The sequence below is a fragment of the Cyanistes caeruleus genome, chromosome 10 (genome assembly GCF_971803275.1).
Source record: "Cyanistes caeruleus chromosome 10, bCyaCae1.hap1.1, whole genome shotgun sequence".
In the NCBI taxonomy this organism is placed as follows: domain Eukaryota; kingdom Metazoa; phylum Chordata; class Aves; order Passeriformes; family Paridae; genus Cyanistes; species Cyanistes caeruleus.
Genome location: NC_141710.1, coordinates 4,591,932 through 4,618,467, shown reverse-complemented (window position 1 = coordinate 4,618,467; position 26,536 = coordinate 4,591,932). Strand labels below are relative to the sequence as shown.

At 56.3% G+C, this 26,536-nt stretch overlaps 2 protein-coding genes and 1 long non-coding RNA gene across 5 annotated transcripts; 1 reads left to right on the top strand and 2 right to left on the bottom strand.

Annotated features, from left to right (window-relative positions):
* The first annotated feature begins 855 nt into the window (after window positions 1-855).
* Window positions 856-7,635, top strand: PFKL (phosphofructokinase, liver type). Of its 2 annotated transcripts, XM_086843234.1 has the most exons (23): window positions 856-926; window positions 1,006-1,173; window positions 1,672-1,745; window positions 1,837-1,914; window positions 1,993-2,182; window positions 2,331-2,496; window positions 2,576-2,620; window positions 2,706-2,814; window positions 3,145-3,240; window positions 3,320-3,412; window positions 3,712-3,837; window positions 3,925-3,989; window positions 4,158-4,221; window positions 4,307-4,453; window positions 4,898-4,968; window positions 5,055-5,142; window positions 5,252-5,404; window positions 5,529-5,693; window positions 5,848-5,909; window positions 6,238-6,349; window positions 6,438-6,537; window positions 6,653-6,758; window positions 6,844-7,635. In XM_086843234.1, the coding sequence occupies exons 2-23, from the start codon at window positions 1,089-1,091 to the stop codon at window positions 6,989-6,991; spliced, it is 2,343 nt and encodes a 780-aa protein (XP_086699360.1). In that variant the 5' UTR covers window positions 856-926; window positions 1,006-1,088; the 3' UTR covers window positions 6,992-7,635. The 2 variants fall into 2 exon arrangements, with proteins under 2 accessions (XP_086699360.1, XP_086699361.1); XM_086843235.1 differs by lacking the exon at window positions 856-926 and having other exon boundaries at window positions 958-1,173.
* A 3,331-nt stretch (window positions 7,636-10,966) lies between these two features.
* CFAP410 (cilia and flagella associated protein 410) lies at window positions 10,967-16,755 on the bottom strand. Its single transcript, XM_086843237.1, has 7 exons — window positions 16,566-16,755; window positions 16,003-16,021; window positions 15,369-15,415; window positions 14,429-14,658; window positions 13,513-13,684; window positions 13,031-13,124; window positions 10,967-11,879 (listed from the first exon to the last, which is right to left on the bottom strand). The coding sequence occupies exons 1-7, from the start codon at window positions 16,640-16,642 to the stop codon at window positions 11,754-11,756; spliced, it is 765 nt and encodes a 254-aa protein (XP_086699363.1). The 5' UTR covers window positions 16,643-16,755; the 3' UTR covers window positions 10,967-11,753.
* A 7,186-nt stretch (window positions 16,756-23,941) lies between these two features.
* LOC147651203 (uncharacterized) lies at window positions 23,942-26,497 on the bottom strand. Of its 2 annotated transcripts, none has more exons than XR_015274222.1 (3): window positions 26,375-26,497; window positions 25,220-25,449; window positions 23,942-25,105 (listed from the first exon to the last, which is right to left on the bottom strand). It is a non-coding gene; the product is annotated as an uncharacterized LOC147651203 (long non-coding RNA). The 2 variants fall into 2 exon arrangements; XR_015274221.1 differs by having other exon boundaries at window positions 26,442-26,497.
* Between the last annotated feature and the right edge of the window lie 39 nt (window positions 26,498-26,536).

Here is a 26,536-nt window from a genome sequence, read left to right as displayed (position 1 = left end):
ATGGGTCCCTTCTGGAGCTTGTCCAGGGCCCTCTGGATGGCCCAGCCCTTCAGCAGCGTCACCTCAGCCTGGTGTCACCTGCAGAGCTGCTGAGGGTGGCTCGAACCCTCTGTCTGTGTCAGTGATGCAGATCTGAACTGTCCCTGCTCCCAGTACGGACCCCTGGGACACCACTGGTCACTGATGGCCACTCGGAGCCACTGCCCCTCTGCATGTGACCGTCCAGCCAATTCCCTGTCCAGCTAAGAGTCCATCCATGGAATTCAGCTGTCTCCAACACAGAGAGAAGGATGTTGGGTGGGATTGTGTCCAAGCTTCATAGAAATCCGAATAAATGTCATTCCTAACGTTTCCCTTGTCTGCTGAGGGAGTCACCCCATCGGAGAAATCCCTGGGTTGGTCTGGCAGGACTTGCCCTTGGTGCAGGCAGTCCTGGTTCACCTCCTGTCCCCCCCCTGCCTCAGCAGAGCTTCCAGGAGGGTCTGGCCCAGGATCCTCCCAGGTACAGAGGGGAGGCTGACGGGCCCCGCTCCCCAGGCTCCTCCTTTCCACCCTTTCCAAAGATGGGGACAAGGACTCCGTTTTTTCCCAGTCACCTGGGACTTGACCGGACAGCCAGGACCTTTCCAGCATCCTGGAGAGCGGCCGGGCAGCTCCATCAGCCAATTCCTTCAGGACTCTGGGACGGACCCCGCGCAGGATGGCGCGGTCCGGGATGGCGGCGTGTGCCCACTGTCCGGCACGATATGGGGCACCATGTCGCGACACGACGCGACGTGTCACCCACCCCGTCTGTCGCTCCGCGGCGGCGGGAGGGGCGTGTCCTGGGGCGTGTCCCGGGGCGTGTCCCCCGCTCGGGGCGTGTCCCTGGGCGTGTCCCTGGGCGTGTCCCCAGCCCGTGCGTGTCCAGGGGCGTGTCCTGGGGCGTGTCCCTGGGCGTGTCCCCCGCTCGGGGCGTGTCCCTGGGCGTGTCCCCGCTCCGTGCGTGTCCCGGGGCGTGTCCAGGGGCGTGTCCCTGGGCGTGTCCCCGCTCCGTGCGTGTCCCGGGGCGTGTCCGCGGCGGCGGCGCCGGTGCCGGGAGCGCAGCGATGGCGGCGGCGGAGCTGGAGCGGCTGCGGATGGCGGGGGCCGGGATGGCCATCGCTGTCCTCACCAGCGGCGGAGACGCGCAAGGTGCGCCCGGCGGGGCGGGGGGCTCGGGCCGGGCCCGCGGCCTCCCTGCGTGTCCGTGTCCGTGTCCGTGTCCGTGTCCGTGTCCGTGTCCGTGTCCGTGTCCGTGTCCGTGTCCGTGTCCGTGCCCCAGACCGCCCGGGACCGGAGCCCGCGGGCCGCGCTCCTCCCCGGGGCGGGCGGACGGGGACCCCCTCCCGTGCGCTCCCGCCCGCGCCGCTTCCCCGTCCCCCTCGGGCCGTGGGAGGGCAGGGGCCCCAGGCGGGGAGCCCCACGGAGGAGGTGTGTCCGTCCCCGTCCCCGTCCCCGTCCCGGGATAAGCGACTCCCTCCCGGGCCGTTCGTCGTCGGCGGGCCCGGCTGAGCGCAGAGTTACCCCGGTCTCAGCCCACGTGGCTCCCCGCCCACTCAAGGGGACACCTCAGGGTCACCTATAGGATCCCATCCCCTGTGGGACGCAGGATCCCATGGGAATACTCCAGCTCACGTATCACTTTTCCAGGTATGAACGCCGCTGTCCGCGCTGTCACCCGCATGGGGATATACGTGGGAGCCAAGGTCTTCCTCATCTATGAGGTTGGGGCTCGTCCTGGTCCCCGTCATGGCAGGGGGGATTCACCCCCCCCCCGTGCCCGGGTACCTTTCATCACCCTCTGCTTCTCCACAGGGCTACGAGGGGCTGGTGGAGGGCGGTGACAACATCAAACAAGCCAACTGGCTCAGCGTCTCCAACATCATCCAGCTGGTGAGGGTCACCGTGGGGCCACAGGACCCCAGATCCCATTCCCCAAGATGTGTGTGCTGAGCCCCGTTCTGTCCCCAGGGTGGGACGGTGATCGGCAGCGCCCGCTGCAAGGCCTTCACCACGCGGGCGGGCCGGCTCCGGGCCGCCCGCAACCTGGTGGAGCACGGCATCACCAACCTGTGCGTCATCGGCGGCGACGGCAGCCTCACCGGCGCTGACATCTTCCGCTCCGAGTGGGCTGGGCTGCTGGAGGAGCTGGTCCGAGATGGTGGGTGAGCCCCTTCCAACCCCGAGGGTGGTGAGGTCCTAACCCTAACCCGCTGCCGTGACCCCAAGGAGGGCTGGGCTCCAGCCCCGGGATGGTGGGGACATGAGTGCCCCGAAATAACCGGTGTGGTGGCCGTGACCCGCCCCAGGGCAGATCAGTGAGGAGGTGGCGAAGAAGAACTGCCGGCTGAACATCGTGGGGCTGGTGGGCTCCATCGACAACGACTTCTGCGGCACCGACATGACCATCGGCACCGACTCGGCGCTGCACCGCATCATGGAGGTCATTGACGCCATCACCACCACGGCGCAGAGGTGAGCGGGATGGGGCTGGGGGCTGCCCCACCCCGGCCATCGCACCCACCCTGCTGTCTTCCCACCCGTGTCCTTGCAGCCACCAGCGGACGTTCGTGCTGGAGGTGATGGGTCGCCACTGCGGGTAAGCCCCTGTGGGTGGGGAAGGCCATCGGTGGGATGGGATGCCGCATTTCAGGGCCGGTGCTGCCACTGCCGTGTCTCCCCAGGTACCTGGCACTGGTGTCCGGCTTGGCCTCGGGTGCCGACTGGCTCTTCATCCCTGAATCTCCTCCGGAGGATGGCTGGGAGGACCTCATGTGCGAAAGGCTCGGGGAGGTGAGGGGGGGTTCCCACCATCCCATCCCCTGTTTCCCCCAGGAGTTCCCGCGGGGGCCCGGGCTGAGCCCTGCAGCCGGTGCCCGGCCCCCGTGCAGCTTCGGGAGCTGCCGCCATCGTCCCCGTGAACCGGGGCGCTCAGCCGAGCGCAAATCCAGCCCTCGCATGCCAGGGGCAGCGCTGGCTTGGGGGCTCGGCTGCCCGTGACCTGAGCCACCCCTGGGGCAGCACAGATGGCGGGAAGGGGAGGGCTCTCACACACAGCCCACGGTGAGTTTTGGCTCAGTTTTGGCTGAGCCGTGGTGGCCGTTTGTCCTCCCCTCGTGCCAGACACGCAGCCGGGGCTCGCGGCTCAACATCATCATCATCGCCGAGGGCGCCATCGACCGCAGCGGCAAACCCATCTCCTCCAACTATGTGAAGGACGTAAGCGACTGCCCCGGCGCCACCCTGGCACCCACGGACGCCGGTGGGTCCCCAACACGATGTCCCCTCTTCCCCACAGCTGGTGGTGCAACGCCTGGGCTTCGACACGCGGGTCACGGTCCTCGGCCACGTGCAGCGCGGAGGAACCCCGTCTGCCTTTGACCGCGTGCTGGTAGGTCCAGGGCAGGACACGGGGAGGGGGAACCCCGCTCCTGCCGTCCCTCTGCCCAATGGAAAAGGTTTGCCAGCTGGGGTGAGGCTCGGATGGGCTCAGCCCTGCTGCGCTGTGCAAAATGTGCACCCGTTTTGCCTCGTTTACTCCAAATTCCGTGGATTTTTAAATAAAACCATCGGCTTTCCAGCAGTGAATCAGCAGCCACATGGTTTCCAAGCCTGTGGGAGCATGCCTGAGCATCCCACCCAGCTGATGCTGGTGGCCCCAGTGTCACAGGTGCCCCTGTCCCTTTGCAGAGCAGCAAGATGGGGATGGAGGCGGTGATGGCGCTGCTGGAGGCCACACCAGACACCCCAGCCTGTGTGGTCAGCCTCTCTGGGAACCAGTCGGTGCGGCTGCCACTCATGGAGTGTGTCCAGGTGGTGAGTACCAGGGAATTTGGGTGGGGGTCCCATTCCCCTCCCTGTGAACGTGGGTGTCATGGTGCTGCATCTTTCTCCCGTCCCAAGACAAAAGATGTGCAGAAGGCCATGGATGAGAAGAGGTTTGAGGAGGCCATCCAGCTTCGGGGAAGGTGAGGAGCAGGGACCAGGACTGGGGGAGACATCCCTCTTGGATAGGGTCTTCTCCTTGTGGGGAAGCCATTGGCTCCTGCAGCCAGAAGGGTGTCCCCAGTCACACCCCAGAGGCACTCCTCCTTCTCCCAGATGTGCCTTGGGGACACATCACTGTGTCCTTGCAGGAGCTTTGAGAACAACTGGAACATCTACAAGCTGCTGGCTCACCAGAAGCCAGCTCAGGAGAAGGTGAGGGGTGAGGGGATCAGCAGGGTACATCATCCCCGTCTTGGGGACACGCAGGGATGTGCTGTTCCCATCCCTGTCCCCACAGAGCCCCTTCAGCATGGCCATTCTGAACGTGGGAGCGCCGGCCGCCGGCATGAACGCTGCCGTGCGCTCGGCCGTGCGCATCGGCATCTGCCAGGGACACACCATCTACGTGGTGAGCGACGGCTTCGAGGGCCTGGCCAAGGGGCAGGTAAGGGGCATGGTGAGCCTGGGACGTCCTGGAGCACGGGGTGTGTCGCACTATATTAGGAACAGCGAAGCAGTACGACACTGACTCCTTTAGCTGCATTGTCCGAGAGAGCAAAGTTTATTATTCTTAATCTTCATTTATACACATGTTCGAGAAGGTCTGAGAGGTAAAACTCTCATTGGTCATTAAAGCAACACATCACCAGCATTGGTTAAGAGGGACACCACCCCTTGACTGTTTTCCTAAACACCACCTGCAGACATTGTTGTCCTTTACCAAGGACTGTTTGGATTCTTTCTTATGCTTCCTCAGGCCAGAGTGAGAAGCCTGTGTGACTTAGTTTCACACAGGCTTTGTTCCCTGCTTGCTTATGCATTTAGCATCCACAAGGTTGGGCCTGGGGGAGGGGGGCTCTTCCCTCCCCTAAGCTCACCCCTAATGCAGGTCCGTGAGGTGGGCTGGCACGACGTGGCAGGATGGCTGGGCCGCGGTGGCTCCATGCTGGGCACCAAGAGGTGAGCACAGCCCTGGGGACAGGGACATAGGGGAGGGATGTCCCCGCCATCCTCACCCCACCATCTGCCCCCCCTGCCCACCACAGGACGCTGCCCAAGACCTGCATGGAGAAGATCGTGGAGAACGTGCGCAAATTCAACATCCAGGGGCTGCTGGTCATTGGGGGCTTCGAGGTGCGGCAGAATCCTTGGCTCAGTGGGGGCCGGGGTGGCTGGGGGAATCTTTCTGGGATGTGGATCTGGCTGCAGGGCCAGCATTTCCCAATCCCTCGGCTGGCTGCAGGCGTACGAGGGGGTGCTGCAGCTGGTGGAGGCACGCGGGCAGTACGAGGAGCTCTGCATCGTCATGTGCGTCATCCCCGCCACCATCAGCAACAACGTGCCCGGCACCGACTTCAGCCTGGGCTCCGACACGGCCGTCAACGCCGCCATGGAGGTGAGGGACACGGACAGCTCAGGGGGACACCGTGCTCCACCACCTTCATTGTGGCCTGGAGTGCCCCGGGCTGGGGAAGCAAAGGTGGCTCTCCCTGGTATGACGTCCCCTTCTTTGGGCACAGAGCTGTGACCGCATCAAGCAGTCGGCCTCGGGCACCAAGCGCCGCGTGTTCATCGTGGAGACCATGGGGGGCTACTGCGGGTACCTGTCCACAGTCACCGGCATCGCCGTGGGCGCCGACGCTGCCTACGTCTATGAAGACCCCTTCACTATCCACGACTTAAAGGTGAGCGGGCAGGAGCGGCTCTCTGGCTAAAATGAGAAGGGCGATTGGGGACGTTAGGGCGTTGAGGACATGGCCATGCCCTGCAGACACTGGGTTGATGTCAGGAGGGGACAGCTGTGGGATGGCTGCCAGCATCTCCGTGTTCATCTTGCAGGCCAACGTGGAGCACTTGACGGACAAAATGAAGACAGATATCCAGAGAGGACTGGTGCTGCGGTGAGCTGGGGGCTCCTGGGGACAGTCACTGCAAACCCCAGCCCCAGGGCAGGGAGCAAGGCTGGAGTTGAGCCCTTCCCATGGCCGGAGAGGGGTCCTGGGGACGGTGAGGTTTGGCACAGTGGGCACGTGCCTGGCCGTGGGGATGCTAGGTGCCTCCACTGCTGTCCCCACCCCAGCCCCCAGGTCCTTCTGGGGACACAGGCCAGGGCTCTGGGCCTCAGGGAGAACAAAACGGCTCAAAAAAGGTGTTATGGGAAACAAAGGGGGGCCCCTGGGAATGCCAGCAGAAGGAGCAGCCTACCAAGCCCTTCCCTCTGCCCCCCAGCAATGAGAAGTGCCATGAGCACTATACCACCGAGTTCCTCTACAACCTTTACTCCTCCGAGGGCAAAGGCATCTTTGACTGCAGGATCAACGTCCTGGGCCACCTCCAGCAGGTACAGAGGTACAGGGGACAGGGTGACATGGGCCTTGCTGGCCCTGAGAGCTGGGCAAGACCTGACATCTCCATTTCTTTGTCCCCAGGGGGGAGCCCCAACCCCCTTTGACCGGAACTACGGGACCAAGCTGGGAGTGAAGGCGGTGCTGTGGATGTCAGAGAAGCTGCAGCAAGTCTACAGCAAGGGTGAGCCGAGGGCTGGGGTTCCCATGGGGGGTGGGGGAAGGTGGTGGCTACTGCTCCAGGCTCCCAGGCTTGGCCCCCAGTGAGGTGGCCAAGGTCAGCAGTGTCCCCTTCTCAGGGCGTGTGTTTGCCAACTCTGGAGACACTGCCTGTGTGATCGGGCTGCGGAAGAAGGCTGTGGCCTTCAGCCCTGTGACGGAGCTCAAGAAAGTCACAGATTTTGAGTAAGTCCCCACACCCCAGCGGTTCACTGGCTCCCAGGGGAACCTTCCTGGGGTGTTTTCTCTAGAGCTGTGTCCCCCTGCACAGGCACAGGCTGCCCCAGGAGCAGTGGTGGCTGAACCTACGGCTGATGCTGAAGATGCTCGCCAACTACCAGATCAGCCTCACTGAGTACATCTCGGGGCAGATGGAGCACGTCACCCGTCGCACCCTCAGCATCGAGAAGGGCTTCTAGTCCCACCAGCCTGACCCATAGCCCCCGCTGTGTCCTCTCTGTGCCCACGTGCTGCTGGGGGGAGCACTGTGTCCCCTCTGTTCTCAGTAGCCCTGTAGCTTTGCCATCAACCCCTTACAGCAGGCAGAGCCTGGTGCTGGCTCCCAGAACGGCACAATCCCGCCCCGAATCATTGCTGCGGGTTCTGGTCCCTGTGCGGATGCAGAAGAATTGCTTGAGCCCGGCCGCACAGCCCAGACCCTTAATCTTCCCTTAATAGTTTATTATTATTTAATGATGGGGTATTTTGAGTCCTTATTTAGCGGCTTGACCGCCTGAGCCAACTGCTGCTGCTTGTAGTCGCCTGCCCCACGTGCGGAAGGGGAGTGAGGAGGATGCGGAGCCATCCCGGAGTGGGTTGGAGCTGGTCCCAGGCGCTTCTGGGTGCTCTGAGCCCCAGTGAAGCTCCATCCCCCGTGGGGGTCTCGAGGGCTGAGCACAGGGGTCCTGGCGCGCCCCTGTCCCCTTGCATGACGCTTGGCTGCGACCGTCACCGCGTGGCTGTGGGTGCCATGTCCGTCACCTCACCGCTGCTCCGTGACCCCCGGATCCTGCACCGACCGTGGCGCTGCTCCTCTCTAGAAATAAAACCTGCTGGAGCCAAACCTGCCTCCTGGAGTGCTCTTTGCTGGGGGGACAGGTGGCAGGACATAGGCAGGGTTGGGGGACAAGCAAAGCCTGATGGTTTTCCCAAGCTGGGTTAATGCTGGACCAAGAGGTTTCCTGGTTTTGTGCATCTTCAAAGCCTGGGAGCGGGGACCTCAGGCGGCTTCTCCCTGCTCAGGTCGTGGTGGGTGCAAGGTCAGCATCTTTCTGCAATTGCTTTGCAATTCCAGAGAAAAATCACTTGGTTCCCACTGTCAAGAGAAACACCCAAGTGCTTTGGGGTGATGCTCTGCCTGTTTATGAGGCAATTTCTCAGAGTGCTGGCCAAGTGTGCCGGCCTGGCCAAGCTCCGACCGCTCAGGCTGCGCCAGACGGTCACAGGGAGCCCTTTCCCAGACCACTTCCCTCTGGGGGCTGATGGCTCCAGCCTGCAGGGCAGCACCAGTACGCATCACGGTTTTTGGGGTCAAACATGCCGCTATTTTGTCCTCCCCATGGGGCTGTCCCCAAGTGAAAGCTGCCCCTGACTTGCCTCCTGGCCTTCTCCAATGGGGTGACTCCCTCAGCAGACAAGGGAAATGTTAGGGATGACATTTATTCGGATTTCTATGAAGCTTGGACACAATCCCACCCAACATCCTTCTCTCTGTGTTGGAGACAGCTGGATTCCATGGATGGACTCTTAGCTGGACAGGGAATTGGCTGGATGGTCACATGCAGAGGGGCAGTGGCTCCGAGTGGCCATCAGTGACCAGTGGTGTCCCAGGGGTCCGTACTGGGAGCAGGGACAGTTCAGATCTGCATCACTGACACAGACAGAGGGTTCGAGCCACCCTCAGCAGCTCTGCAGGTGACACCAGGCTGAGGTGACGCTGCTGAAGGGCTGGGCCATCCAGAGGGCCCTGGACAAGCTCCAGAAGGGACCCATGGCAATCTCCTGAGCTTTAACACCACCAAGTGCTGGTGCTGCCCCTGGGTCAGGGCAACTCCTGGGATCAGTCCGGGCTGGGGATGAGCAGATGGAGCAGCCCTGGGAGAAGGATTTGGGGGTGCAGGCGGTGAGGGCTGGCCATGCCCCAGCCCAGAAACCTCCCTGTGCCAGGCTGATCCCCCAGCGTGGGCAGCAGGAAAGGGATTGGGATGCTGCCCCTGTGCCCCTGTGCTCAGGTGAGACCCCACCTGCAGAGCTGCCCCAGCCCTGGGGCCCAGCACAGGGAGGACGTGGAGCTGCTGGAGAGAGTCCAGAGGGGGCACCAGGATGAGCAGAGGGATGGAGCAGCTCTGCTGGGAGGAAAGGCTGGGAGAGTTGGGATTGTTCAGCCTGGAGAGAAGCTTTGGAGTGTGGCCTTGCAGTGCCTGAAGGAGCCAACAAGGAAGATGGAGGACTTTGGACTAGGTCCTGGAGTGACAGGCCAAGGGGGGATGGCTTCCCACTGCTGCAGGGTTAGACAGGATATTGGTAAGAAATTACCAGCTCTGAGGGAGGTGAGGCCCTGGCACAGGTTGCCCAGACCAGCCGTGGCTGCCACATCCCTGAAAGTGCCCAAGGGTTGGACAGGGCTTGGAGCGACCTGGTTTAGTGGCAAGTGTCCCTTGCCCATGGCAGGGAGTGGAGTGAGATGGGCTTACAGGTCCCTTACCTGTAAAAACCATTCTGGGATTCCATGATTTCAGCACTTTTCCCCTAACTGAACATATTTTCAGCTCTGGTGGAAGATAGTAACTTTTGTCTCCTCCATGGACCCATAAGTAGCAGACCTTGCTGATGGAGGCAGCATTGCTGCTCCTGAATGAGTATCTGCTCTGGGAACCCCAGGCAGAGACCTGGCTTCTCCTGGAGCTCCATTTCCTGGGTGGGAAATGGGCTCTTCCACTCTTCCCATGTGCACTTTGGGGGAGCCCCAGCCCACTCTCTCCCCCCTCCCTCAGCCATGGACCTCACACCTGCCTCACCACCAGCCTCTCAGAGTCTCTGAGGATGGTTTGAAGGGAAGTGGCTCAGTACAGCTGCTAGCATTTTCCACAGCTGGGAATTATCTGCATTCACTGCTCGATACTCCTGGCTGAGGCAGGGCAGGGTGACAGCAGGTCATGTGGAAAATCTGTCGGCAGCACAGCCCTGCAGCAGACACGTTTAGGGTATGAATGGGGACAGGGGTGTCCCCAGGCTCAAAGCAGCTGCAAGTTGAGGGACAGGAGTCACTGCAGCCCTCACACCTTATTTCCACCAAAAAAAATACCTGGAGGGCCCAATGCCTGTGGAAAAACAGACATGCACAGCCACTGCATTCTGAGGATGAGTAGGAGGGGACGTGACTATGCTCCCAGACTTCCCAGCACATCCAGCCCACCCTGAAAAGAGGGCAGAGCAAGCCTCCAGGAGCATCCTGCAGTGGAAGGCAGGATGCTGGGGCTCTGGAGGGGCTGAGCTCCCACTGGGGTTTGCTGGGATGCTGCAAGGAGCAGTTGGGAGCTCTGAGGGCAGCACCAGCAACAGCCAGATGACGAGCACAGCACGTAGGCAGTGAGCAACCCAACTTCTCCAGGAATTGTGTCAGCATGGCCTCAAGGGCACAGTGATTGCTCCACCATGACCAAGTCCTGATGGATGCTTCCTTTGATCACTCACATCCCAGAAAAGCTGGGGGTCCAGCTCACCCCAACAACTCCCCTGTTCCTTGACATGGACAGGCCAGGGGCCTGGGAGAAGACTTGCACTCAGCAGGGTGAGTCTCCCAGGCCCCGACTGTCAAAGGAAGTCTGGGACATCATAAATCACACAATTGCAGCTGGGTTTAACACAGAAGGCATGAACAAAGGTCTTTCAAGGAGTTAAAGGCATCAGCAAATCTCTCTCTGAGTGACGAGGGTCAAACTGTGTCCCTTCCCACCAAGGTCAGGCTTGTGGACACAGGGCTGTCACCATTCCTGAGGAGCATTCCTTCCTGGTAGCACAGCCTGGAGACGGCACAAACAGGGACGGGGGGGCCATGGAAAGGCCAGTGCAGCGCTGGGAGGCACAGAGGGCTCGTGTCCCATATCTCAGGGCCATTGTCCTACACAGGTGGCTCTGCACTGAGCTTTTCTCACCACCTCTCCTGCTCCCTGCCTTTGCTGTGGTTGCCAGGAGGTTGCAAGACATCCCAGTGCCCCTGGAAAGCAGCGCTGGGAGCAGGCTCACCGTTTCAGAAGCGCAGTGAAGCGGGAAGGCGCGGGGCTCCCAGCCCTCCTCCTGCTCCACAGGGCTCACAATGCACTCCCTGAACCAGAGGTAATGGAGCAGTGCCCCCAGCCAGGCTTTGCTGAACTCCAGCCACCACTTACACAGCCTTGAGGGATAATTTGGTTTATTTGGTATGTCACAACAGTGTAGTTTGTACTTAACAACTCTATAAAACTTGGTAAATGCAGTTTTATCAGTTAAAGAGCAAGACCCATCCCCCTGATGCCTGTGCAAAGCAGGCAGAATGCTCAGGCCCTTTTAACTGGGATGTTTCCTTAAGCTGCTCTAATGCCTGCAGGGAATGTTTGGGTAAGAGGACAGCTGAGCATTCAGGATGTGGGAGTCATTTCTGGTTCACCTAGGCTGCTCTGAGCTTTCCTTTGGGTTGTGTGCACCAGCAAGGAAGTCAGCCAGGAGCTGGAAAGTAAATTAATAACTGGACATTGAACTTCACCACCTGCACCAGACAGTTCTTGGTGACCATCTCAGGAAATGTCTCCCCGTCAGATTCCACCAAACCAAATCTTTGTGGTACAAACTGCCCTCAGAGGTGCTGTGCACCCCCAGGCTTGCTGAGGAGCAGAGACCTCCCCAGCCATCAGCAGGCTCTGCTCCCCCTCAGATCACACAGCACCTCTGGCTGCAGCCCTGTTTCCTTCTGCTCTGCTGATTTGCCTGCAGCTCCCATCCAAGAGCCCCAGCCACACAGGATACAGTGTCAGAGCCTGCTGCACAAGCAGGAAATCTCCGGAGAAGGAGCATCCCATCCCCCATGCCCTCACATGGGAAGCAGAATGGGGAGCACCGAGGCTTTGGCTGCAGCCAGGGATGTGTGGGCAGGACAGCACCGCGGGACTGGGGCTCCAAGGGAGGTTGGAATGGGGATGGGTGTTGTCACTCCTCCTGCAGCTCCTTCTTCTGGAAGGCCTGGAGCCTTCTCACCACTGTCTGCTGGATGATCTCCAGCCCCTCTGCATCCAGTTCCTTCATGAGAAGCAGGATGGCACTCAGGACATTGTTCTGTAGGGATAAGGCAGACACTGCTGTATACCAGCCAGCCAGGACACGGACACTCGATTTTCCCTGCGCTTTCTAAGAACTCCTCCACCACCACCACCACCACTGGCAGCAGTTTGGAACAGCCACCTGCAGCCACAGGACCGGGTCTAACCACCAAGCCCTCGGGGCAAACGCAGACAGAGGCTGCATGTGGCACGTGACAGGGCTGGAATGCAGGACAAACCCATCCACCCAGTCCTGTGCTGGCTGCCCACATGCCTCTGGCTCCCAGCCACGCTCCAGCCTGGCTTCTGTAAGGAAAAGCACATTCAGGAGCAGCTGCCCTCGCTCTCCAGCATGTGTAGGATAGGAAAGGACAGGAGGCCTCTGCTCTAAGGAAGTGCTCTCTGCAAAGGACCCTTGAAGGTCCCCAGCCCTGCCACCACCACAGGACTACTGCCAACACCAGGCCATGGCTCTGTCAAATCATGTCCTGAAGAACTCCAGGGAGAGATTCCACAGCCTAAATAACTGTCCTTCTAGGGAGAATCTTTTGCCCAACATCCAACTGAACCTTTCCAGCTGCAATGGGGGGCCACTTCCCCTCTTCTTAATGGTCAGAGCCTGTGGTCAGCCTCAGCTATGGCTGAGTGAGGCAGTGTGGGTTACGTCTTGCTCCGCTGATTGATGCAACAACACCAAATCCAGCACTCTGCAATTCCCAGCTCAACCACCAACATCCAGGTTCATCCAAGGCTACATGATGGAGGGGGCTGCAGAATCACCTAAGCTTCCTGTTCAGCAGCCCCTTCCCAAGGTTTGACCCTGCTCTTGTTAAAGAAACACTTCCTAATGTCCAGTCTGAGCCTCCCCTGGCACAACTTTGAACCATTCCCACTCCTATTGCTGGATCCCAAGTAGAAGAACTCAGAATCCCCCTCCCCACATCCCCTCCTCAGGAAGCTGCAGAGGGGCATGAGGTCACCTCTTGGCCTCCTTCTCCCCAAACCAAACAAACCCAGAGCCCTCAGCTGCTCCTAGACATTTGTTCCAGTCCTGGCATCAGCTCTGTTCCCCTCCTCTGGGGACATCCAAGGTTCTTCACATCTTTCAATGCTGGGGCTCAGCCCCACACAAAAGGAAAAGCAATTTGGTCTTTAAATGATACTCACTCTCTTCTTGTGGCTGCAATCTGTCTCTTGAGGGGAAAAGGAGGAATATCTATCCCTGGGAACAAGCTTCATATCAAGCTCCTCCTGAGTTTTGCTAAAACAAAGGGAGGAAAAGCAAATATTATTATGTTATTATGACCGGGTGAGAGAACCTTCCTCGGCCAGGCCAATCCTTCCTCATCACATATGCATGGCTATGCAAGGGGTATCCACCTGGAGCACCCCAGGGAATGGACTAGAGCTCCCAGATCAGAGAGGATCCATCCATGCAGCTGATGAGCTTGAGTCACCCCTCACAGCAGAGCCTGTTTGGCAGACACAGAACCAGCCCCAGCAGTGCCACTGATCCTGCACAGCTCCACTGCAGTAACCAGAACAAGGGGAACCTGCACTGGCTGCAGGCCTGGCCCCTGGAATGTCAGGATCCTCTCCTGCCACACATGAGTTCAGCCCAGAAATGCTGGCAGCTCCCCAGCCCTCACTTTGTCTCCTCCAGGCTGCAGGTGAGCAGCTCACTCTCGGGCTCCGTCGTGGATCCGGTGGCGCTGGATGCGGTGGACTCGGACCAGCCGTTCTCCACACTCCTCCGCGCTGGCGGGGCCGTGATCTCCACACCATCCACCAGGGCCTGCGACAGCTCCTCTTCTGTCACAGCTGCAAAGGCCACAACAAATGCCTGTTGCTATGAACTGCAGCAGCCCAGGGGGATGGCATCTCTAGCGGGGCAAGTTCTGCTGCTGCAGAGCTGTTCCCAAGGGATCCAAAAACTGTCTGGCATTTTGCTTTCACCCTCCTCCTGCAGTGAAACCTGGGCAGGAGAATGCTGGAAGCAATCAACAGCCTCCCAAATTGAGAAGGGTATCAGGGAGGGATGCAAACATGCTTTGCTATTTTTTGTCTCTGGAGAAGGCTCCAAAATCCACCAAACTGCTGCTAGTGGATGGAAAAAAAAAAAACAGGGAAACTTTTCTACAGCAGCAGATCCAGTTATAGAACCTTTGTCTGGCCACAGCAAAGAGAGAGCTCTAAAAAACCACTAATTAGTGGTAGTGTCTGAGCTATAATAGGCACTCAGTAGTGCTACCGTAGGGAAGGCCTAGAGAAAGGAAGGGGAAAGGGAAAGGGCGAAAAGGAAAGGGATAGGTGATGCAGATGTGGATGGGGATAGGGATGGAGAAAGAAAAAGGAGAAGGAGGAAGAGGAGGCAGATGGAAAAGGGGAAGAGAAAGGAAAAGCGAAGACAAAGAGAGAAAACAGCTTAGAAGCACTGGATCCAAGTCAACCCCTAACACCTCCTGACTCTAGGAAAACTCAAAGGCTGCCTTCAAGAGGAGCCAACATATCCCCGTTTCCCAGGTGGCCCTGGCCTGGGGCTGTTTGCAGGTGACCAAAGCCCACCCTGGTTGTCGAGTTTCTGCAGGCTGGGCAGGTTGCGCAGCACGGTCATGCGGTAGCGGTGGGGGTCGGGCCCGCAGCAGGGGTTCTCCGCCAGCCACAGCACCCGCAGCCGCGGCAGCGTCTTCAGGTAGAACAGCTCATCCAGGCTCGTGATGTTGTTCTTCCTCAGGTACAGCTCGCTCAGGTTCTGGCACTGGTGCAGTGGCTCGAGGTCTGAGATGCCGTTCACGCTGTGGAGACACGGTCAGAGCCCATCCCGCCCTCGCTGCCCCATCCAGGAGGGAGCACAGCACTTCCCAGTCCCCTTTCCTACAACAGCCTCACCCCAGCACTGCACAGCAAGGGATGCTCAGCCCATGGTTTGTGGCATTTTATCTTTTGTCAGCAGATGGAAGAATTGAAAGAGCTGTTGTTCCACCCTGCTGAGGATAACAAAGAGCCTCTTCTCCCCCCAAAACCTGCCCCCTTTTCTGTAGCAGCTCCTCCGACCCACCCAAGGAGAACTTATGTAAGATTCCCAAATTAAAAGGCTCGAATTCTCAGAGCACTGGTTCCATGGGATCCCAGGATAGGTGAAAGTTGAGTGTATTATGGAAAGGGAAAGCTCTGAGAGATCCACAAAATATTCCAACAAGCATTTTGGAAACAGACCACATACAGGGGCCAAGAAGATCCCTGCCAAAACTATGGAACAGAATTAGGATCAACAATCCTAAGGGGTTCTATCACTTGTCAAAAGAGAGAATATTTTCTCAAGGAGTACAGGGAGTAGTGCAGAGGAGCTGCTGAGGAATAATCATTTTGGTATCTCTAATGCTTGAGAAGTGGGGCATGAAGAGCCAGGCAGCTCACACACACAACCCTAGTAATGTGAGAAGAAACCTTCCCCAGGAAAAGGTGATTTCCCTGCCCTCTCCAAAGCTGCAAAACTGGCATTCACCTGAACGTGATCACCTCGATGTTGGGCAAATCCCGGCATATGGATATCTGGGCAGGAAGAGACACAAACAACATGAGTTTGCACTCATGGGGGAAAATATAAATAAACCCAACCGAAATCACAAAAAGCACCATCACGAATTTGGGTTTGCTTCAGTCTAACCCGAGCTTAGCAACACCAGAGATTTTCCGACACAGTGAGTGCAGCGTCAGCAGCTCCTCCAGCCTCTGCTCAGGAGTGGAAGTGCAGATACCAGCCAGTGTCACATTTTTCTTCTGCTCCAGCAACTCTGCAGCCTCTACAGGCAGGAAAGGCTCCCTCCAACCTCTGCCAGCCCTCCCCTAGTGACAGAACCTCATCTAAAATCACCAGAGACGTAGGACTCAGGGTCCCACTCTCTGAGACACCACTCTCTGCTGGGCCTTGGAGAGAAATTTTCCAATGTGGAAACAGCAGCAATCACATTTTTTTTTCATGGCATGAGATGCTAATCAACCCTGAAAATCCCTGCAGCTCACAGGCACCAGGCCAGCCCGAAGCCAGGCCCTCCCCAGTGCCCTGGCAGCCCCATCGCCTCCACAGTGTCCCCGCTCCGGCTGTGGGCCCAGGCTCCTCTGGCTCCTCCAGTACTTACATCCGTCAGGTGGCTGCCCCTGCGGGAGGAGAGGGGGGTCAGGGACAGCACAGCAGGGCTGAGCGTCCCCCTGCACCCCCCACCCAGCCCGGCCCCACCAAACTGCTCCAGCACAGTCTGTCATGGGCCCTGTTGTGCCTCCTCTTGCCCAGCCCTGCCTGTTCTCCCTCACCCAGCCCTACCTGACTCCCTCCACCAGCGCTGCCTGTTCCCCACCCTGCCTTTCTGCCCTTACCCAGCCCTGTCCCTCTCCATCCCTGACACCCAGCTCTCTCCCTCCCTTCCTGCCCTCTTCCTGAATCCTTGACTCCCCTCCCCAGCCCTTTCTGAACCCCCTCCCCATCTCTGCCTATGTCCCCATCTCCATCCCTGCCTGTCCCCTCCCCATCCTGGCCTGTCACCCCTCATCCATCCCCGCCCGTCCCCTCTCCTGATCCCTGCCTGTGACCCCAGCCTCAGGCCTGCCTATCCCCTCTCCATCACTGTCCTCCCAGCCTCATCCGAGCCTGTCCTCCTTCCTCACCCCTGCCTGTCCCCCCCTCAATCCCTGTCCCCAGGCCCACCAGCAGTTGAGGCGGCGGACGCCGTCGAGCGCGGCCGCCTTGGCCTGTGCCAGCACGGCCGCCCGGCTCAGCCTCATGCCGGGCCGGGCCGGGCCGCGCCGCGGCTGCAGGGGCGGGACCGCCGGGCTCAGGCCCCGCCCGGCCGGGGCGGCTCCGCAGCTCCGGACATGGATTCGCCTCCTCCCCTCCGCTCCCCGACCCGCCCCGGGCCCCGCCGCAGCCCCCGGGCCCCGCCGCGCCCCGCCCGCCCGAGCGCCGCCGCCGCAACGGGCGCGGGGTGAGGTGGTTATTCGTATTTACGGGTAAATCCTATTAGTCCTTCAATTATATCTTATTAGAGAACGTTTTGTACACAGAGCTACGCCTTTGTGGGTGTATATTTATGTGAAAGGATCACCATGGAATCGTGGAATGGTTTTGGGCTGGATGGGAAAAGCCCATCTCATTCCAAACCCCTGCCATGGGCAGGGACACCTTCCACTATCCCAGGCTGCTCCAAGCTCTGTCCAACCCGGCCTTGAAGATGTCCAGCGCTGCTTCTCTGAGGCCTCACCACCCTCACAGGGAGCCTTTTTTTTTTCCCTAATATCTAAACCTACTCCTTCTATTTGAATAATACATGAGTGTATCATTTTATATCTGACTTTACACATATATCCCTATATACCCCTATATATATATATATATATATGTATGAAGTGTGCATAAATAAAATATATCTACATTTTCTATAATAAATACATTATTTATGCCCTCTCACCCATCCCTGACGACTCCCCATCTGCCTCCTTGGCCCCCCTCTCTCCTCAGTCAGATCCTAATCATTCCAACAGGTGATAGTTCAGCCCTTGAAAAATATGTTTTGTACAAATAAGAGTTAATGACTATCTCAAGAATGACTAATACAGCACTATAGTTCCTCCTCTTATCCCATGGGGCAAATAAGAAAACTAACACTCACCTTTGAACCAGCCTTGGGACTCAAGTGGTTCAGGACTCGTTTTTACAGTCAAAGTCCTCTCCTGGACTGCTGGGTTTGTGTGTGTGTTTGGGTGTGCACCACACCTTATGATGTGGTGCAGAAAAACCTCCAGTTTGTGTCTTCAGGGGTGTAACAGCAGCAGGTGGTTAAATGGGAGAGCCGGAATAAAAAGGTCTGGAGAAGCAGCGTAGTTAGTCCAAAGAAAAAGGGATTAATGCAGTGTTTCCCAGTGTTTTTCTGTGTGTTTCCACCTTATTTGGCAACAGAAACGACTGCAGGATGGGGGTTGGGTGTTCCGTGTTTGGTTGCATGGGTGTTTGGATACAAAAAGGGGGGGTTCAGGGACACTTAGGGACATAGTTTACACAATCACAGAATCATTTTAGTTGGAATACACCTCCAAGATCATCGAGTCCAACTGATCCCCACCTTGTCACCAGCCCACAGAACTGAGTGCTATGTCCAGGCATTCCTTGGATACCTCCAGGGATGGGGGCTCCAAACCTCCCTGGGCAGCCCCTGCCAAGGCCTGCCCACCCTTACAGTGAAGAAATTCCTCCTGATGTCCAACCTGAGCCTCCTCTGGCACAGCTTGAGGCTGTTTCCCCTCATCCTGTCCCTGTTCCCTGGGAGCAGAGCCTGATCCTCCCCCATCTGTCCCCTCCTGTCAGGGAGCTCTGCAGAGCCAGAAGGTCCCCCCTGAGCCTCCTTTTCTCCAGGCTGAGCCCCTTTCCCAGCTCCCTCAGCTGCTCCTGGGGCTCCAGACACATCCTCAGTTCTGTTCCCTTCCCTGGACACACTCCAGCCCCTCAATGTCATTCCTGATCTGGGGGACCCAGAACTGGACACAGCACTTGAGAAGCCTCAGCAGTGCCAGCACAGGGGACAGGCACAACCCGGGACTTGCTGGACACCCTGTTCCTGATATGAGCCAGTGGTGAACATGGTGGTGCCAGGTTAATGGTTGGACTGGAAGTTAGAGGGCTTTTCCAGCCTTAATGATTTCATGATTCTGTGGAACACACTGGAAGTGACCCCTTGTTTGTGGTGATGGCCTTTTGTGGGGAGAGGAGATGGGTGGCACTGGGCTCCCTTCCCCCCCGATTGCCACACTTCCAGATAAGGGAAGGGCTGAGGAATGCATTTATTGGGATCAATGGGCACACACTTGGCAGGAAAAATGTGGGATAAGTGCGTTAGGCAGATCACCCCGCTGCACTTCCCTCTCTCTCTCTCAGCACTTAGCTGCCATCACACCCACAGCCAGCCAGGACACAGGTGCTGCATGAGGATTTCAGAGCTGGATACGGAAGCACTTGGAGGCAGATGGAGCAATCCTTGGAATTCCTGGGTTTTCTGCATGCAGCTGTCCACAGGCCAGCTGGTATGAGCAAACTCAGGATCTGGGCACTTGGGCTGTGTGTCAGTGAGGGCAGCAGCAGGACTCAAGGAACAGCAATATCCAGGACTTTGTGGTACTCTTGTTCACTGAATCCCAGGCTGCTCTCACTTCCACTGCAAGATGGAAACACCCAAGCATGATTCCAACCAGCCAGCTCTGCAATCCCAGCCCCAGCCCTGCATTGCTGCACTGTTGGCAGCCAGGCCTGTCCCCGAGACAGGCTAAGGAGATTAAGGAATCTTCTCTAGATGCCACAGAGAGATTTTTGTGCTCATCCTGCTGGAAAAAGCACAGGTCAGTCAGCTTTACTGGCACTGACTGATCTGACACCTCTCCTGAGACTGAATCAGACAAACATTTATTTCGTTCAAGTTAATTAAATAAAATCTATTTTAATCCACAATTTAATTCTGCAAGTAGGAGCAATAATCATCTCAGGCAAACCTCTGCCCCAGCCTTTTAAAAAGAGAGCAGTTAAATAATGCATTTAGGCTTGTGAAGTGCATGGAGAGAACAGAACCCCTGAGGCCTGGGACCACGTGGCCTCTCCAGGCTGCACAGGAACACCTACAATCCACAGCACGTCCACATCCTGCTCACGGCCCTGCAGTGCCACTAACAGGACTTTCAGTGTTCCAGAGCAGGGGTCAGATCTCCCCGTGGCCACAATGAGGCCCCACCTCACCCCCTAATTCCTGGGGTGTCCAAAAAGCTCTTTGCACGCTTGGGCTCATATCTGAAGTATCTTCAGTCAGGCCTGCACTGCGCAGCAGCCTCACATTTCCTTTCAAGCTTCATGTCAGTGTTTTATATAATGAGCCTTTAAGAATCTGTTTAATAGCTTTGCAGAAGATGCAGGAAAACATGTAATCCCTACATGTACTTTTTCTTCTCATTTCCAACCAGGACGTTTGCTGTGATCTGTGATTTCATTATGCAGGGTCTCACAGCTCACTTGAGATCCCCACAAAACCTCAGAAGGAAAAGGTGGAACCCCCCAAGTGTCCTGGCTACTGAACTGAACTGCCTGGATGTGCTGTGGGATTGCTGTCGGAGTGTGAGTCACACACAGGGAATTTGAAGGAGCTGGGAGCTGCCAGTGATAGTGATGACTGCCCTTGTTGCCGGTAGCAGCCACACCTCCACACTGCTTTCCAGGTTTATCACTGTCACTGATGGGTGTCTGCCCTCCCATGTATCACAGAATCACACAATACCCCAAGCTGGAAGGAACCCACAGGGGTCATCCAGCCCAACTCCTGGCCTTGCACAAACACCCCAACAATCCCACCCTGTGCCTGAGAGCATTGTCCAAATGCTGCTGGAGCTCTGGCAGACTTGGGGCTGTGACCATTCCCTCAGGAACCCATTCAATGACCCACCACTTCTGGGGGGAAGAATCTTTTCTTATTATCCAACCTAAATCTCCCCCCAGCATAGTTTCCTGATACTCCTTCAGGTCCTGCATGGAGGGGTTTTGCCTTCCATTGGCCACATCAGATCTCACTAACACTTTGTGGAGATGGAGATGGCAGTGCCTGCATGGACACCTCTTGAGTCCTGGCAGCTGGGAGAGCAACCAGAGCCACCTCTTCTGGTGCAACCCCACTCTGCCGACAGCAGCTTTGTGTTCCAGAATCTGATTGCTATCAAGAACCATCCTGCTTGAGAAAAGCTGTCAAACAGGATAGAAGGAGCAACATAGCTTTCAGAGAGATTAATTTTCCTGGTATCCTGGAGAGGTGGTCAGCCCTCCTGGAAATGGGCTCTGCTCCCTGCCCTTTCCTATTCCTTGGAAAAGCCCCATGTGTTTGAGAATGCCTCATTTCTGAGCAACAAGTTGTTCCTGTAACTGCTGCAGTGTGGGGTCATGGCAAGCTTGGCCATGCTGTAGTTCTAAGGATGCTCATGGCAATTCTCCAGCAGCTCTTCCACCCACGGGACATTCCCTGTCTGCAGCCGTCACTGCTCTGGGTCCAGAACACCGTGTGCGATCACTATTTAGATGCTGGCGGGAAATGCCGAAGTTTGGCAAGAGCCAACAAAATAATCATGTCATCATGATGGATGGAGATACACATGTCACACAGGCTTAGACAGTTTTCAATTTGGGAAACATCCTCTCTTCAGTCCCTCTGAAGAGCTAGCCAAGAGGAACACCTGTGTCTATAAGACACTTCCAGAGACAGGGAGGCAGATGAGCACTCCAGGGCCAAATTAACAGAAGAGCTTCTGCAGAAGTTTTGGGGAAAAACTTTAAGAGAGGATTTGTAAGAAAGCTCCTGCTCCCTCTGCTGTTCCCTATGACCACACCAGCACTAGCCCTGTTTCAGCAGCTGTACAGACACCACAGCCACACCTGAGGCCACCTGGGGACACTGCACAGCTCCAGCGGCCTGACCAGGATGAGGATTTCCCAACAGACAAGATCTGTCTCACGCAACAAATATGAATTCCCAAGGCAGACATGCACAGTAAAGGGAAATCACAGCCAACTGCATAGAGTGAGTATTGAGGGGTTGGAGTGAGTCCAGGGAAGGGAACAGAGCTGGGGAAGGGGCTGGAGCCCCAGGAGCAGCTGAGGGAGCTGGGAGGGCTCAGCCTGGAGAAAAGGAGGCTCAGGTGGAACCTTCTGGCTCTGCACAGCTCCCTGACAGGAGGGGACAGCCAGGGGGTGGTCAGGCTCTGTTTCCAGGGAACAAGCTGTGGACTCAGCAGTGTAACGGTTATGGTTGGACTTGATTTTTCCAACCTAAATAATTCTGATGTATTCTGCTCACTTCCCTCTGCTCTTTTGGCAGGAAGATGAGCTGGCATCTGGGGATAAAGGTTATTCCTAGCAGGACTTTTTTTCTTTGATCCCCTTGCGGCAAAGAGCTGCACAGGTGCTGGGCATGGCAGAGCTCTGGGCAGCACAGAACCAGGCAGGGCTGCAGTGGGAGCTCACATGGAAAAGGTGCCACACACACTCCAGGGAAAAGCTCTTTGAGAGCCTGGTCTGTCCCAGTTGGCACCAGAGCTGCCAATGCTCACTAATGATTCCCAGTGAGCTGGCTCACTCCTACTGTGGTTCTTGTTGCCCTGGAAGCGTGTCCATGTGCTGCGTGGGTGCTGTGGGGGAAGAGAGGTGGAGGGGAGCTGGCTCTGCAGCTGCACACGTGTGCTGCTGGAAAAAACAAACTCCTTTCCATAACTTCCAGAAGTGTGGCTTTTTCAGCCAGCAATTCAGTAGGCAAATGCCACAACACCCCAGCTGAGCATCCCTGTTTGCCTTTTACATGGTAAACATGGCAAATATAGACTCATTCCATTGATCCTAAAAAGAAACTCTGCAGGTGGATTTGTGAAACTTCCAGGATGCAGTTGGAATCAGGAATTTAAGTAATTACCACTTTTGTTTTTATAGTTTTGGGGTTTTTCTCCCCTTTGGTTTGTTATCTGTTGAAAAAAAAAACACTAAAAAAAAAAAAAAAACCTGAAAAAATTAACATCAAAATTCAATCTCAATTAGCATGGATTAGCAGGACCTATGGATGTACTTCAGCATTCACTCACATGAGGAACATCTGGAAGGTTTCTACCAGGAGTTGATTTGGATGTAGTCAGAGCAGCCTAGCGACCTCAACAGTGTAGGCACGAGTCAATCTTCTCCACTTGGGATCAATTTTGGGGATTACACACAACTGGAGAGAGGGAAATTGCTGTTCTGGGACCTGTTACAGCAGCTCAGAGCCACAAACATTTTCTACTCATGACTTTTCATTCACTCTTTGTTCCTAATCTTTAATCTTCACTTTAATGTTCTTACCAGTCACTTAATCTTTGTTCTTGCATGACACTGACCTCCTAAGGGGAGATGTGAAAAAGGAACAGGATTAAGAGGTGAAACATCTTGGCTGCAAAGCAGCGTTGTCCTTGATAGATCTGTGTGGAGAAAAGTGCTGGTTCCACTCCCTATGCATCTTTGTGTCCTTCTCCAGATCCTTTTTAAATTTCCTACAGCTCCCACTTGGTTTGGGCTCCCTTCACTAAATCCTCAGAATGGAGAAAGGCAGGAGGCAACCTCCTGGCCCACCTTGACTCTAATGTTCTGCCTTTTTCAGATGTTTTTTGGTCTCTTTATAAAGGAGGGACATATCATCCTGATCCCTTCAGGCTCCTTCCTGTGTATCTCACAGCATCACACACTCTGCATAAAGAAACATCATCTTTTACTTTGATTTGCAAATCAGCAGGATCCCAATTCCCATGTAAATGTATTCACAGGATGCATGTTGTTGGCAAAAGGAACTGATAACTGTCTCTAGAGAACACCGGCCACAGTGGAACTTGTTCCTTATTTTAGCATTTCAGCTGTAACCTGTCCCTTGTTCCCTGGGAACAGAGCCTGACCCCTATCCCGGCTGTCCCCTCCTGTCAGGGAGTTATGCACACCCAGAAGGGCCCCCTGAGCCTCCTTTTCTCCAGGCTGAGCCCCTTTCCCAGCTCCCTCAGCTGCTCCTGCTGCTCCAGCCCCTCAATCTCCTGAAGTGATGGGCCCAGAACTGTCCCCAGGACTGGAGGTGCCTCACAGGTGCCAGCACAGAGGGACAGTCACTGCCCTGGGCCTGCTGGACACACCATGGCTGGGACAGCCCAGGGGCCACTGGCCTCCTGCCCACCTGGGCACACCTGGGCTCATGTCCAGCTGCTGTCACCAGCACCTCTATGGCCTTCCCCAGCTCTCCAGTCACTCTGTCCCCAGCCTGGAGCTGCGCAGGGTTGGTGTGGCCCAAGGATAAGACCTGGCACTTGGCCTTGTTGACCCTTATCCCATTGTCCTCAGCCCAGAGATCCAGCCTGTCCTCTGGAGAGCCTTCCTGCCCTCCACACTCTCACCCATCTTGGTGTCACCTAAGAACGTACTGAGGGTGGAAAATCCCCTTGTCCACATCATAGATAAAGATATTAAACAGTGCTGGGTCCAATACTGAGCTCTGGGGTTCCTCAGTGGTGCCCAGCCCAAGCTGGATGTAACTCCATTCCCACCATTCCCTGTGCCCAGGCAGCAGCCAGGTTTTTGCCCAGCAAACAGTGCACCCATGGAAGCCATGAGCAGCCAGTTTCTCAGGGAGAATGCTGTAGGAAACAGTGAGGTGAGACTGTTAATTTAACTGCAAAAGGTGTTTTACAAACTCTGGCAGAAATATTTCTGTGGAGACCATGGCCAGGAGGCCCCCAAATCCAGATTGACATTGTAATAGAAGCTGGAAGTGGCCTAAGCAAACAGAAAAATGTCTCTTCAATCCAGCTGCACTCCCTGCATCTCTGGGTGCTTCTGGGAGCAGGGAGATAATCTCCTTGGGATCATCTCACACATCTGCATCCCTGCTGCAGAGGCCAAGCACAGCAGGCTCAGGTTCCCCGAAGGTAGGGAGGCTTCCCTAACTCCTGGTTACCTACATTTAAATGTGAAGGATCAAAGCATGATCAGATCAGCTGTTTCTTTTCCTCCCTCTTCTCCTGCTCAGAGCATTTTCAGAAGCATTGAGGTGTCTGCCACCACTGGGACAGGGAACATTCCCTTATTCCTAGGAAATTCCAGATTATTTATCCCTGCTGGTGTCTTCTTATCCCACTGCTAAAGGGGAGGATCTTGAGGAGATGTGGGCAATGCCCAGTGAGGGTTGTAGGCAGTTTTGGGGTTTACACTCTCTGAGGGTCATGTACTGCCTAGATTTGTAAATGTAGACCAAGGGCTGGAAAACAAATATCCGTTAAACTTCTTGCAAGAAAGGCAGGAGCTGAGGTCACTTGGTCTGTTCAGCTTGGAGAAGAGGGTGAGGGCAGAGCTCACCAGGGGCTGCAGCTTCCTCCCAAGGGGCAGCTCCAATCTCTGCTCTCTGTGACCACAGACAGGACCCAAGGAACAGCTGGAGCTGTGTCAGGTGAGGGTTAGACTGAATGATGAAAATATTCTTCCTACAGAGATTGCTGGGGCACTGTCCAGGCTCCCTGGGGAATGGGCACAGCCCCAAGGCTGCCAGAGCTCCAGGAGCATTTGGAAAACTCTCAGGCCCGGGTGAGATTATTGGGGTGTCTGTGCAGGGCCAGGATTTGGACTGGATGATCCCTGTGGCTCCCTTCCAGCTCAGGATCAGTGTGTCAGTAACTGTGCTGTAACACAAGCAAAGCATTAAGATGAAACCATTGGCATAAAAAACCCTGTGGTATTTTTAAATCAGCAAAAGCTGCAAAAATACTGCCTTCCTCTTTAGCTGATAAATTCACCTTTGTGTTCTGGGGCTGGCAGGAAGAAGGAAGGCAGCCAAGCAACCTCTGGTTTGTCTCTTCTCACAAGTGTCAGAGGTGATGGAAATGGAGCTGTGGTTCCCCCTGGGGGTCTCTGTAGTCATCACCTGGGAATGCACTGCAAAGCCATCAGAGATTTGCTCTCTTCCCTTTGCACTTTGCCTCCAGCCTGCTCTCCCGGCATTCTCAGCTGCTGCCACTTCTTCAATCTGTGTTGGGAATGGCACCAGGAATAATCCCGGTGGCCAAAAATCCCACTTAGAAGAGGTACCAACCTGTTCAGGTCTCTGCCTCGTTGCTTGTTAACAGCACAGTGGGGCAGGCAGGGCATTACCCAGCCCTCACTGCACAGGAAATGAATTTCAGTGAAGAAAAATAGTCACTGCTGGGTTGTCAGATGGTTGCAGAAGCACTTCTGGAGCAGGATTATGTCCTGCAGCAGCAGTTTGTGGGGTAACAGGTGCACTTTCAACTCAAAAAGAGTTGGTCTAGATATTAGGGGAAAATTGTTCCCCTTGAGGGTGGGGAGGCCCTGGCACAGATTGCCCAGGGAAGCTGTGTCTCATCCCTGGAAGTGTCCAAGGCCAGGTTGGATGGGGCTTGGAACAACCCGGGATAGTGGAAGGTGTCCCTGCCCATGGCATGGAGTGGAAATGGATGAGCTTTAAGGTCCCTTTCAAACTAGACAGTTCTGGGACTCATTGGGATTAGCTGAGCAGGTGCAATGTCTCCTCCTGTCTCCTAGCTCTGAGCCTTGTGCAGTATTGTGGTTTGAAAAGCACTGAAAGAGTCAATATTTTGGTAAAATCACAGCTGTTTTAAGTCGGGGTGGTCCCCTCTGTGGACCTCCTTTGCTAATCCCCGCATAGTCCTGGCCCTTTGGAGCAGCCGGTGCTTTACTCGTGCTGCTTGTGACATAAAACAGACACAGCGGAGGTGCTTGTGACACTCCTCACTGCACACGTTTTGTGGAGAAACAATGCGGAGGAGGGAAGAAAACCCAGAACCCGCCATTTCAGCGACGCTCTGCTGCCCTCGAGTGGGTGCCTAAGAAATATCCCGCTCTTCCCTCCCCACGTGCTCTGAACTAATGCTCTAACACTCAAAAAAAGTCCCTCGCAATCACATTCTTACACTGTTTCCGCGGCCTGGAGAGGGCGACGGAGCCGACCTCCCCTGGAGCGAGGGCGTAGGGCCTCACCTGAGAGGAGAGAGGGCGTAGGGCCTCACCTGAGGGGCGGGAGGGCGGGGCCTCACGTGGGGGCGGGCTCATGGCCTTATTATCACTGGTGGCGT